This window comes from Leptonychotes weddellii, chromosome 5, assembly GCF_054177405.1.
Source record: "Leptonychotes weddellii isolate Sample4059 chromosome 5, ASM5417740v2, whole genome shotgun sequence".
NCBI classification, from domain to species: Eukaryota; Metazoa; Chordata; class Mammalia; order Carnivora; family Phocidae; genus Leptonychotes; species Leptonychotes weddellii.
Genome location: NC_138373.1, coordinates 66,787,235 through 66,799,520, shown reverse-complemented (window position 1 = coordinate 66,799,520; position 12,286 = coordinate 66,787,235). Strand labels below are relative to the sequence as shown.

The 12,286-nt window shown below is 46.1% G+C and overlaps 1 protein-coding gene across 24 annotated transcripts in view; it reads left to right on the top strand.

Annotated features, from left to right (window-relative positions):
• CACNA1C (calcium voltage-gated channel subunit alpha1 C) overlaps positions 1-12,286 on the top strand; it is a 632,951-nt gene that overhangs the window by 460,856 nt on the left and 159,809 nt on the right. For 2 of the 24 annotated variants that reach the window (XM_081820946.1, XM_081820947.1), the window contains exon 1: positions 8,352-11,924. The exons of the other annotated variants lie outside the window; for them this stretch is intronic. In XM_081820946.1, the coding sequence (XP_081677072.1) occupies positions 11,780-11,924 (145 nt within the window). In that variant the 5' untranslated portion in view covers positions 8,352-11,779. Of the gene's footprint in view, positions 1-8,351; positions 11,925-12,286 lie in introns of those variants that run through there. 24 annotated transcript variants of the gene reach the window in all.

Here is a 12,286-nt window from a genome sequence, read left to right as displayed (position 1 = left end):
CCACCTACCATGACGGAGAGTCCATCCAAAAACCAGAAGTTCTGTGTCCTTCCTTCTAGGTTTCCTGGGCCGCTGAGCCCACAGCATGAAGCCTCATAGAGTCTAGGCTTCAGAAGGGGAGGAATAACCAAGAGGTAGTATGACTACCCAGGCAGGGAGGTCCAGATGAACCCAAGGTCGCGCCTCCCATCTAAAGTCGATTGCTGGAACATCAGCATTTTCACTTCGTGCCAGTGCCCCCAGGCCTTTTGCTTGTTGAAGACAGTGGTCCCTGTTCTTTGGATTTCAAAAACCCTTTCCCTCTTTTAAAGGAAGAACAATCAGCCTCTGCAGCAAGCCCAACTCTCCTGAGAAATTACAGAAGAGTTCTAAGATTAGGGAAAAGAGGGAGGAGGGATGAAGGGTGAATAATACCTTTGATTCAGATTAAATCTGGAGGGGAAGATTCTGGAGGGAGAGTGTATGGAGTAGAATAATAAAGCGACATTGTCCGGCATTAACACCCCCAGTTCTTGCACATTGGCTTGGGGTCGGTTTCTCCTCCTCTGCCTGGTTCAGAGTCACCCCACTGCTGTGGGCGTGAGCACCCTACCCAGCAGTGGCCAGTCTTGGCCCTACCCCAGTATAGCCCAAGGGGGAGGCAGGAGCCTTCAGTGGGTGGCTGACTGTGTGGGTTCCAGTCCCCGCCCTGATGAAACAGAGTGAAGGAAACAGTGCCGACCTGGCCCCATCCCAGAGATGCTCGTCTGCACCGCTCTCTGAGGGTGAAGGAGAGCCATGGAAGAAAGCTGAATGGATGCTTCTGGATGGGCTCCCGGGCCTCCAGCAGAAGCTGAGTCCTGCTCCCGGCCCTGCGGCACTTCCCCATCTGGTTTCCCAGGGAAATCAGCATCGCGCCACGGAAGATGCCCTGCTTTCTGAGGGCTGTGGTGGAAAGAAAAGGATAAGAGAGTAAAGCAGAAAAAAGCGGGTGAGTCAGTGAGGTGCGGCTCTTCCTTCCATTCATGAGCCAGAGTCAAAGGCACCGTTGGTGGGGGGAGCGGCAACGAGCAGAGGACTGACAAAACCTGCCTCCTGGCCCCGGCTCTGCTCCTGCACAGCCTCAGTCTCCTCATCCAGAAATTGTGAATGAAGACACCTTCTTCCCTGGCTGTCTCCCCAGGTAGTTGTGAGAATTAAAATGGCATCATTTCCTGGGAGTAGCACCAAACAGAGCTGTACTCCTTCTAGTGAGCAGAGAAAGAACTGGATATATACCAGAGCACTGAACTACATGGTGCAAACGTGTAGTTTCCTCTTCAGGAGGAAGAATGCTGTGATGCTGTGGGATTCAAGAAGGCTTCAGGAAGGCAGGAAGACTGGGAGGGAAAGAGGGTCTTGTGCCCGTGGAGGAGCCCAGGGGACAGTCTCCATCAGGGCGAAGACCGGATGTGGGTGGGTGCCTGGTGGCTGGCCAGCACCTTGCGTGCAATGGCATCAAATCAAGCTGGCCCAGGGTGGCGCAAAGCAGAGGTAGAGAGGAGAGCTGAATGCTGAGTGCCCCGAGCATTCGCTGGGTGGAGATGGAATGGGAGTTTGGGTGAGTGGAGTGAAACCAAATCACAGGGGCCTCGGGAGGCAGGCTGAGGGTTCTGTGTGGTGCGGGACAGCCATGTGACATGATGAAATGGTGCTGAGGGAAGGCCCCCCCCCCCCCCAGCAGGTGAGAGAATCAGGTAAGGGCTCCAAGAACCGTCCTCCTTCCTTCTGTCTGGGCCCCGCCCCACCCCCACAACAGTCCACTCATGGTGACGCATCACTCCGAGCACCCTTGTTGTAAAGCTCAGTTTATTTTTTCTAAACAAAAGAAACCTTAGGAAGCTCCTCTCAAACCCTTAGCAAAGGCTTGAAAACTGCCAATAATGACTACTTCCTAGTCTTTGATGGTAGCCAGGCCACTTTGGACATGTTTCTGATGTTAGTGCAAAATCTTCACCCCTCCAGTTAATCTTTGATACCTTTTCCTTGTAGAACTACTCTAAGCAGGCAGTATCTTCCCCCTAAGCAAAGACTCCAAATATTTGAGGAGGGTGATGAGGCCTCTTTTTTTTTTTTTTAAAGATTCTATTTATTTGGGAGAGAGCAAGCTAGAGAGAGAGAGAGAGAGAATGCACAAGCAGGGGGAGCAGCAGAGGGAGAAGCAGACTCCCCGCCAAGCAGGGAGCCCGATGCGGGACTTGATCCCATGACCCTGGGATCATGACCCGAGCCAAAGGCAGATGTTTAACTGATTGAGCCACCCAGGCATCCCATGATGAGGCCTCTTAATCTACCTTATCTAGATTAAACCTTTCTAGTTTCTTCCTAGAACATGACATACCACCCTTCACCATCCCAGAAGTTCTCCGTCCCAGAACTCCACCTCTGGCAGCTACCCCTCCATGAACATGATCCTGGGCTCCGAACCCCAGTCTAACAGGATCTGACTCATGCAGAGGAGGGGAGCACCACTTTCCTGGGTCTTTGCTCAGGGCAGGGGGGTGTAGGGTCCTGTGAAGTGACAAGGCAGAAGGACCTCTCCGTGACAGATGTGGGCTGTTAAATTAGCAAGACGGACCCAGGACTGCATCCTCACCCCAGTGAGAAGGAGGAAAGTAACAATGGTAAGCCTCCAGCAGGCAGAGCAGGGAGATTAATAAAAGTAAAGGACTTGCCACGGACGAGGGGGCGAGCTGATTGATATTCTGACACCTGCCCATAAACTCACTGATGAAATGACTGGGCTGAAGAGGCACCATGGAGCTGGGAGCTAAAGTGACTCACTTCACATAAATGCCACTAATGGAGGCAGCCTCGAAATTTAAGGCAGCTATTTACTTGCACGATGGAAGGGAAGGCAAGGCTAAGACCCTTCCATAGAGGTAGTGCTCCTCACTCAAGGCGGCTCCTGCTCGGTGGGTACCTGCATCTTCGAGATTGTGCTGGGCCCCTGGAGGGCTCCTTGCAGGAAATCTGACCTGGATCAAAATTATCTTGAGCCTCAGAAAGCTGTGAAGGGGAAGATAGAGCCCGAGAGAAAAGAGAAAATAAGAGTGAATCGTGAGCTATAGCTTATACCTTTTGTAACAGCAGAGAACAAGGTGCAAAGTGTGAAACTTATCCATAGTGGAACTTTTGAATTCCAGACAAGGGGAGAGCTCAGCTGTGATGTTCCAGGGTGGACTTTGATCCTCTCCAGGATGCGAGTGAATGGCAAGTGAGAAAGGTGGCAGCACTGAATGGTGGAAAGAGGACTATCCCTCTACCACCAACTAGCCTTGTGACCCTGGGCACATCACTGACCTTCTCTGGACCTTAATATTCTCACCTGTAAAATGAAGGCTACCCCTGCTAGCCCTGCAATGCAGGTATGATTCAGATCTCCCTTTGCAGAGCAGAAACTGAGCCACAAAGTAATGAAGTCCCCTGTCCAAGGTCACAGAGCTCCAAAGTGGCAGAGACAGGATGCAGACTCAGCCTAGGCTTCTAACCATGCTGCTGTGCGTAATGCCTCCCCGTCTTGGTCCAGAAGAGCTGGCAGGGAGGCCCTGGGCAAGATTATGAAATAAGTGTGGCTTCTCCCCCAGAACCTCCACCTGTATTTTCGGCTCCTCTTCTCTCAGTGATCCAGGCACATCCGCAGGGCTCTCTAGTCCTCTCTTATGATTAGGAAAGGACTTTATAAATTCATGCAATATACATAATGGCTAAGAGGGGAGACTTAGCATAGCATCTACCATAGTTCAAATGCTGGATCTTATTAGCTGCTTGCTTTGAATAAGTGACTTAATTCTCTAAGCCTCAATTTCCTGATCTATAATATGGGAACATATAATGGGCACATATAATCCCTCTTAGGATTGTTTGAGGCTTGAATGAGTTAGCATGTAAAGTGCATGGGGGAGTAGCCATTATGTAGTGAGTGATCAAAAAGCTATTACTCAATACTATTAGTATTAAGATAGAAATGACTGATACTACTATTACACATCCAAGAGTATTTGCACTCTGAGGGGACAAGATCCTAAAATGAAGGAATGACCAGTGGGCATCACTGGACTGGGTTGAAGAGGGATGTAGGACACAAGTCATTCTCTGTCCCTTTTATATCATACCACATGAGCAACCAGCTACTGCTAAACGAGGCTTTGAGAACTAGAATAATGTCCTCCCTCCAGCCTAAAATTAGTTTGTGCCCTAAAAGAATTGAGTTTCCAAAGGGATCCTACACAGAAAGGCCACCATCATCCATGTCCAGAAGACCCCGACTCAACCCCAGTGGCTGTGGGGAGCTCTGTTTTCCTTGGGGATGTCCTCACTCTCCTGCGTGATCGGATGTCCTGTTTCCCCCATCGTCCCAAGGGCCTGAGAATGTTCCACGCCGCCTGGCCATCCCTAATGAAGGTGGGGCATGATGGGGGAGGAAGGAGGGCCATGGGCCAAAGTTCAGACATTTGTTTGACGCAGCTCAACTTCCTTCCCCTGCCTCCTCCTGCCACTGCCTACCTCCCCCTACCCGCGCCGATGGCCCGACTCAGTGGCGCCACAATTGTGGAGAGAAATTTTCTGCTTGGGAACACTGGATGTTTATGGCCTGCTGAGAGTACGACCCTGGTTTTCTTCTTTGGGGATTATGGCTGCAGATCAAGGGCAGGCATTTATGCCTCCTCCCAGTTTATAGCAGTAATAATAATTATTACGATGGCACATCATGCTTATATTGTGCCTTTTTAATAAGGCCACTTTGTTTGGCTTCTTAATATTTAATCCTGTTTTATATTTACTTTCTGATAGCTTAACATCAACCAGGTTTTAATTGCTTATGTGGAGGAAGCCTTGCTGGGCCTGGGCTGGCAGGAAGCTTCTGGGAAGGCCCTGGAGGCTGTGGCACCCTTCTCTGTGACCTTTCAACCCAGACAGGCCACCGTGGCTGGGCTCCATTTTTGCTTTCCCTCTCACCATCTCTTCCCTCTTCTTTTCTACAGTATACTTTTCTCCTCTCCTTCTCCCTCTCTTTCTTTCCCTTAGAAGAGACCTGCAATCCATCATCTAATTTAATTTATTAATGTAAGAGATGAGGAAAATGAGACCCCCAATCATCATGTGATTTGTACAGGGTCTCGAGCTATTTCGTAGCAAGGCCAAGGCGAGGATCATCTTTGGCATTTCCTAGACTCACAGTACTAGGGAGATTCCTAAGACTCTGAGCTGGATAAAGACATATAAAGAACTCCTTCACTTATCAGCCTGAGACTATATTTGGCCATGTGTTTGATCTATCAAACTGTAGGAAAGTAGTAAGGAATAACTTTCCAAGTTTTTTTGTTTGTTTGTTTGTTGGCAAGAGAAAATGAAATGAAAGGAAACGTAACATAGTTTCTCCCAAGAGAGTCTCCTGGGGCAGTAAGCACAACCAGAATGTCCAGTTCTATTCTGCCATGGGGCTAAAGCAATGCCCACTGTAATACCCTACATCACTAGTTCTTATCAATTAGTTCTTCTGTATTTGAGCAAAGTTCTTCTGGAGGTTGCCTGATGTACCCAGGAAAGTCCTGGGTGCAAGGCCAGCCATTCTGTACCATTTACTAGCTTTCACTTTGGGGGAACTAAGTTCCACTCGTGGGGACTACCCTTTCATTTGACAGGGGAATACTACTATCCACCTTGCCCCAGACCAGAGGGCTCCATTGGTCAGGCTGCTGACAGAAAACAGACTCATAAAGTGGGTGATTTAAGAGAGGTTAATAAAAAGATGCAGGAAGGTTTAAGGAAGTCAACAGGGGATAATGCAGGACCCTACTGGAAGGGCCTGAAGGGACAGAGTGAAGGAGCATTTTCCAGAAATCAGAGAGGGCAGCCATGAGGAGAAGGTCACGTGATCAGACCTGTGGTCTTCAGCAACAAGACACAGCCAATGTGTACCAGCCCTGCACACAGTGCCAGGGAAATAATTACCCTGCTTCACTTTCCTCAGGCCTCATAGACATCCTGCTGGCCCTTCCCATTGGGCAACACAGCATAAGCCCTAGCGTAGGAGAAGTTGTTGATGTCGTTTACAAAGGTCAGCTTCCTGGAGTACAGGGCATAGCAGAGAGGACGCATTTGAAGGACAAACTCTCAAGATGTCCAGCATGTAGGAGTGCCCTTAAAACTCCATAAAGATAGAAACTGTTGTTATTATTATAGTTCCAAATCTAATACCGCTAGGATCTGAAAGGGAGTCCAGAGAATTCTAGTATAAAGACTCTGGCCTTGAGAAAATTTTAACTTAGGGAAATAATCTAATACTCATACAGTAAACTATAAGAAAAACAGATTAAAATTAGTTGGTAATATTAGCAAATACTTGTATCACTTACCATTTACAAAGTTTTTATAAATTTATTTCACTTAATCCTTACTAGGACCTCATGAACTAAATAGTATCGATATTTAGCCTCTTTTTACATATAAGGAAACCTCAGAAAGGTTAAATAACTTACCCGTTTCATGGAACTAAAACTTGAATTCACGTTCTAATTTTAAAGCCTCACAGATCGCAATGTTCCAGGAGCTCAGAAGAGGGGACTCTGTGGCAGTGGGTGGTCCTGAAAGGCTCCACAAATGAAAACTGGGCCTCCAGGAATGGATGAAATTTGACTAGTTCGGGAGTCAGCACACTTTTTCTCTGAAGGGTCAGTTGGTAATTATTTTTGGCTTTGCAGGCTACATGGAGCCTCTATTGCAACCACTCAGCTCTGCTGCTATAGTGTGAAAGCAGCCGTGGACAATACAGAAGCAAAACTTTACTTACAAAACAAGTAGCAATCTGGATTTGGCACAGGAGCTATTGTTCCTTGACCCTGGAATATATGAAGGGGAGGCGGAAGGGTATGATATGTGACGTCATAGCTGCGAAAGCCCAGAGGTTAGAATAAAGATGGTACATTCCAGGGACAATGAGAAGGGCAGCCCAACTTGGGTGGAGAATTTCTAGAGGAAGTAACGGGAAATGAGGATGAATCAATATTGTCTTAATCAGCTAAGGCTGTTGTAACTAAGTCCCACAAACACACGAGGTGACTTAAACAACAGAAAGTTATTGTCCCATAGTTCTGGAAACCAGAAGTCCAAGATCAAGGTGTAACCGGTGTTGGCTTCTTCTGAGAGCCGTGAGGGAAGGACCTGCTCCAGGTCTCTCTCCTTGGCTTGTAAATGGCTGTCTTCTCCCTATGGCTTCATATATCTTCTGTGTGTGTGTGTCTGTGTCCAGATTGCTTCTTCAGATCAGAATACCAGTCAAATTGCTTTAGAGCCTGCCCTCGTTATCTCATTTTAATTTAATTACTTCTTTAAAGACCCTTTCTCCAAATACAGCTACACTCTGAGGTTACAGGGGCTAGGACTTCATACGAATTTCTGAGGGGCACTCAGCCATCACACATAGCATGGAGCCAGATCACAGGAAGTGTTAGATTCCAGATTAGAGTCAGTGGGGTAGGAAATTAGGAATCCTTTTGCATGTTAGTCATAACTCGGATTAGTACTTTGAGAAAATGAATACTAATTATGCCACTCATATACAGAAAAGATAATAAAATGGGTATCTGCCAATTAAATGGCAAAGTAAACTGTTCAGTTCATCGAAGAGAGTGTGGAAGGCTGAGCAAATGGATCCTGGCAGTCTGGCAGACCCAGGATTCAGCCCATTGGCTCCATACGGCTCTCCACAGCACTGGAGAAGTTCAGGTTGGGTGAGAAATGCCCTCAGTTCCTTGGGCTTCCGACACCCCCACCACTGCCTGGGATGTCTGGCCCTGATGCGCCAACCCTCTCCCAATGAAAGGAGATAAAAGATTGACAGCAGTTGATGAGTTCTCTGACCTTGGGTAATGAGGCTGCCAGCTAACTTCCAGAATGATGACAGCATTTCTCTTAGTAGATCTCAAGAGAGGCCAGCCATTCCTGCTGAAAGTCACCACAGAACATTGCAAAGCCACATCCCTGGAACAGTGTCAAAGCCATTTGGGTAACCAAAGATTTCAGAACTAGGCAGATTTCTTCATCTCTCCCAGGTCCATTCCTTGTTCCCTAACATGGAGCTTTGCTCTAATGTCACTCGGCCAATTGTGATGAATAAAAATACGTAAGACAGACAGCCTCAAGAAGCAAGACCAGATATTTTATGTGTGGAGGCTTCTCCATGCATCTGCCCCCAACCTAGGGAGAGGAAGGAAGGAGGGGAAGGAGGGAGGAGGAAAAAGAGAGTAAAGGAAGGGATACCTGAGAAGATTTTGCTTACTGTTTTCCTCTGTGGATTGACTGCTAAGTAACCTTAGTGACTTTCTTTTTCTTTATCAAAACTAGCATTGCTCTTACTCTCAAACCTTGGTCAGAGCCCCTTCTGAAGTCATTTTTTATGCACGTGGATGAGTTTGGCCATCTTTGGGGATACATATTACATCATGGTAGCTAAATGAGATCTAATTTCTTTTTACAGCAAATGTGAGTGCTGACACACTGGAACAACCTGGAGCAGATTCACCACTTAGAGGTTTGCTTTAAGCAGTATAAGGAACTGACTAGAGGCATTAGTTTTACAGAGAGCTTCTCTGTTGACCACAGCTTTGGAAAGGCTGGCCAGCTGATCTGTGCAGCCATGCTTTCAAAGAACTATCTGGTGTTTAATGGAGGATTTTAAATTTTAGTAAATAAACCTTCAGAAGGTTTGCAAACCCACAGGTACCAGGCACTGCCAATCTTCACCATGGCTTAGATCTAGTGCTCCTCCCCCAGCATGATTCATATGATTTCCAGACATGTAGGAAATGGCTTATTATAATCCCCCCATTATCCACACAACTGTTCTCCAAGCAGGTCAGGGGAGACATTGGTTACTGCGAAACAAGATCTGTGCACCTCCCTTGAGATGTAGAAATAATCTATCAGGCACCATTCAAGCAAGAGTTGTCACCCAGAGAAAATTTTTGGGGAGAGAAGACATTAATTCAAGAGATAATCAGTTTTTGGCAAGATGGAGTCAACACAACTCATTGTAGCAGTTGTGATATTACTAAAAATGTAATTATGTTATCCACCACCTGCAACGGCAGCTGTTAATTACTCTTTCAGGAAGAGTAATCTCATTTTCTTTGAGAATCTTCTCAGCAGAAGTCAAGGAACGGGACAGCCCAGAAATTCAGATTTGATGCAGAGGACCCCCTAACAATGAAGATAGAAAGTCAGAAAAGTAGCTTCCTCTCTAGCATTCTTTCTCAGTAATATCCTTCCTAAATCATTCAAGAAGCACAATTTATTCCGCAGAGGGCATGTTATTATGACACAGTCTGCAGACGAGCACACATCAAGCTTCACTTTATAAACATCAAGAGGGTTGCCTTTAGAGGAGAGGTGCCCTCGGGCACCTGCGTTCTTTGCTGTCTTTCTGCCTTAATTTCCAGCCAGTTCATCATCTGAGTGGCCACAGGAAGAGGCAGAGTCTCCAGCTCATCCACCAAATAACTATCCAGCATTTGTAATTCTCAGCTTTCAACAGTTTGGACACTCAGACTCCAAGATGGAATGCAAGTCCATCTCCCTAGGGCAACAAATCCCTTAAAGAATCAACTATGATCCTGCCATCTAATCCCTTGGGAATAGGAACACAAACTGCATTTTCACCCATCTTATTCCCTTAGGGACTTTTGGGATAAACTATCACAAGTAGGCACTAATATGTTAATGTACTGCTCCTTCCAGGTGAGAGATTTTCATTTCAACAAGGAACCTTCAGATATATGACTTTACCCAAAAGAGCAGATCTAGTAGACATTACTGCACACTCTGAAAGGAGATGATTTACATGCTCTTCAAATCACATTCCACACCTGTAGCTGAAAGACCAGCCCTGGTCAAATTCAGTCATACACTGAATGACCATGTTTTTATCAAGCTGTTCCTATTGTTTTTAAAGTTATTGTGCAGTTATTTCTGAAATCAAAAAATATGGGGCAATACTGATGCCAAGGCCAGAAGCTGAATAATGCTTCTGTATAACAGGTCACAGTGTTCTGGGCCTTCCATCACTGGACAGGGCTCTTGTTCCCCCAGACAACCGTGTGAACAGACAGAAACTTGGTGACTGGCAGACTCATGTTGACCCCTTTACACCTCCAAACAAAAGACCACTCATTATGAGTTGCTTACTTCAGTAACTGTTATCATTCTAAGCTGAGACATATCTTTTGCTAGAAAGCAAATTGGAACCAAGCCATTCATTTCAGCTCCTAACACTCAGTGCTTTTTTCATATGGGATTTTTGAGAAGTGTCTGCTTATTCCAAGCTTTGTTGTTGTTGTTTTTTTTTCCAAGCTTTGTATTTTAAAGATGTGTGGTTGGGACATGGCCCTTTACCTAGGTTAAAAATAAGACTGATCCTTTTTTTCATGAACAAGTCTTCAGAATTTTCACTAACAAGCAGCATTCAAGGATGCTCATTGAAGGCGATCCAAGTTCCAGGGGAAGTGGATAAAATAAAGAAGCACCTAAAAACTTGGATTGACCTTCCCTTTATGCCCTTTCCTGGAACTAATGGGATCACCTACCCATTCCCCACCAGGGCACATGCTTCCTTTCCTGAGTGGTAGCAGATTTCCCACCTCATTAATAAGTTGTGACTAGGGGCACCTGAGTGGCTCAGTCGTTAAGCGTCTGCCTTCTGCTCAGGTCATGGTCCCAGGGTCCTGGGGTCAAGCCCCACATAGGGCTCCCTGCTCAGCGGGAAGCCTGCTTCTCCTTCTCCCACTCCCCCTGCTTGTGTTCCCTCTCTCGCTGTGTCTCTCTCTGTCAAATAAATAAATAAAAAATCTTTAAAAAAAAAAATAAGTTGTGACTAAGCCTCACTCACTACTCATGCCAAGCCCCCTCCATAGAGGCCTGGCAGAGCTGTGGTTCATACTAGTTTTGTCAAACAGAGTGGGAAAATTCTCTTTCTCTGGAATTAGATAAAGCATTTGACATCCAGAACTCAAAGTCTATTGCAGAATACAGAGCTCCCCCTCTTCCATTTGTGGTAATCAGTGTCTTTACAAACTCCCTATCACCCTCTTCTTCAACTATAGCCCAGAGCCAAAAGAAGCTTATAACATTCTTCTCCCTTATACACCAAACTTCTGAAAAGACTATCCACTGACAAGCTTCTTCGCCTGTTTAAACTGATTAAAAGCAGATACATAGAGGTTTTGGATATTATTAGGCCTGAAACACTTGGTGGTTCTTTACTGAATGGGACTAAGTCGTTGAATTGGACAAAGGGGCAAGTAGATCCATGGGCTGTTTTTCATCTGCAAGTGGCATGATCTGAATATAAGTGGTAAGGGAGGAGGGGTAGATCCACTACAGGTGGGGAAGAGGTCAGGTCACCTGGCCATTGGGTAGGAGTGAAGGGGGAGCACCAATGCTATCGTTTGATTCTAGCAGTTACCCTACTGGAGACTGTAGGCAGCAGGGATGAGTGGTGGCCTCTCCCAGGAAGCTCTTCCCTCAAAGCCACTAACTAGATAGACCAGTGTAGACTGAAGCTTCTGCTGGAGTAACTCCTTCTCCTCAGGGTCCATCATTTGTTTTGTGTCATTAATTCATGTGATTGGGGTTTGGGTTCTACTTTGTTATGTTTTCTTATGTGTTTTGGTTTATTGCTTTTTACAGTTTTCTTAGTTTATGTTCAAAGATGAAAATGGATGTTCTATGTGAAAGCTGAGTTCCTTGTCTCTTTCTTTTGCCCATGGCTGACTGCATGCTTTCTATTGATGTCTTGTTCCTGGTTCTTGACATGACCATCTTGTCTGTGAAAGGAGGCACACCAGCGGGCTTGCTTGATCAGAAGAAAGGGAAGTTTGCTTGGTTTAGTCACTCCACAGAAACCCATGGTAATGTTCCCCTGCGCTCTATGTGTGTAAATGAGCATTGGTACATACCGGACTGGTATTTTTCTCGATGGTTTGTGATGCAGTGGTCATGAATGTGTATTTGTATGTGTGTGTATGTGTTTGTGTGTGTGTGTGTGTGTGTACGTATCTATAAGGGGATGGTAATCTGTCCCACTCAAAGCCACTGCCCTATCATCTCTTCATATGTATAAAGTCAGCAGACATGACAATCAGCAGCCGCTATTCCTTGATGGAACACTTCCTTTGGATAGTGCCAGCCAAGATTAAGGTCACCGTAAATGCCAACTTGGTACTGGTACAGGCAGTTCCTTGATTTAGGAGATAATATGGTTCCTCCTAAA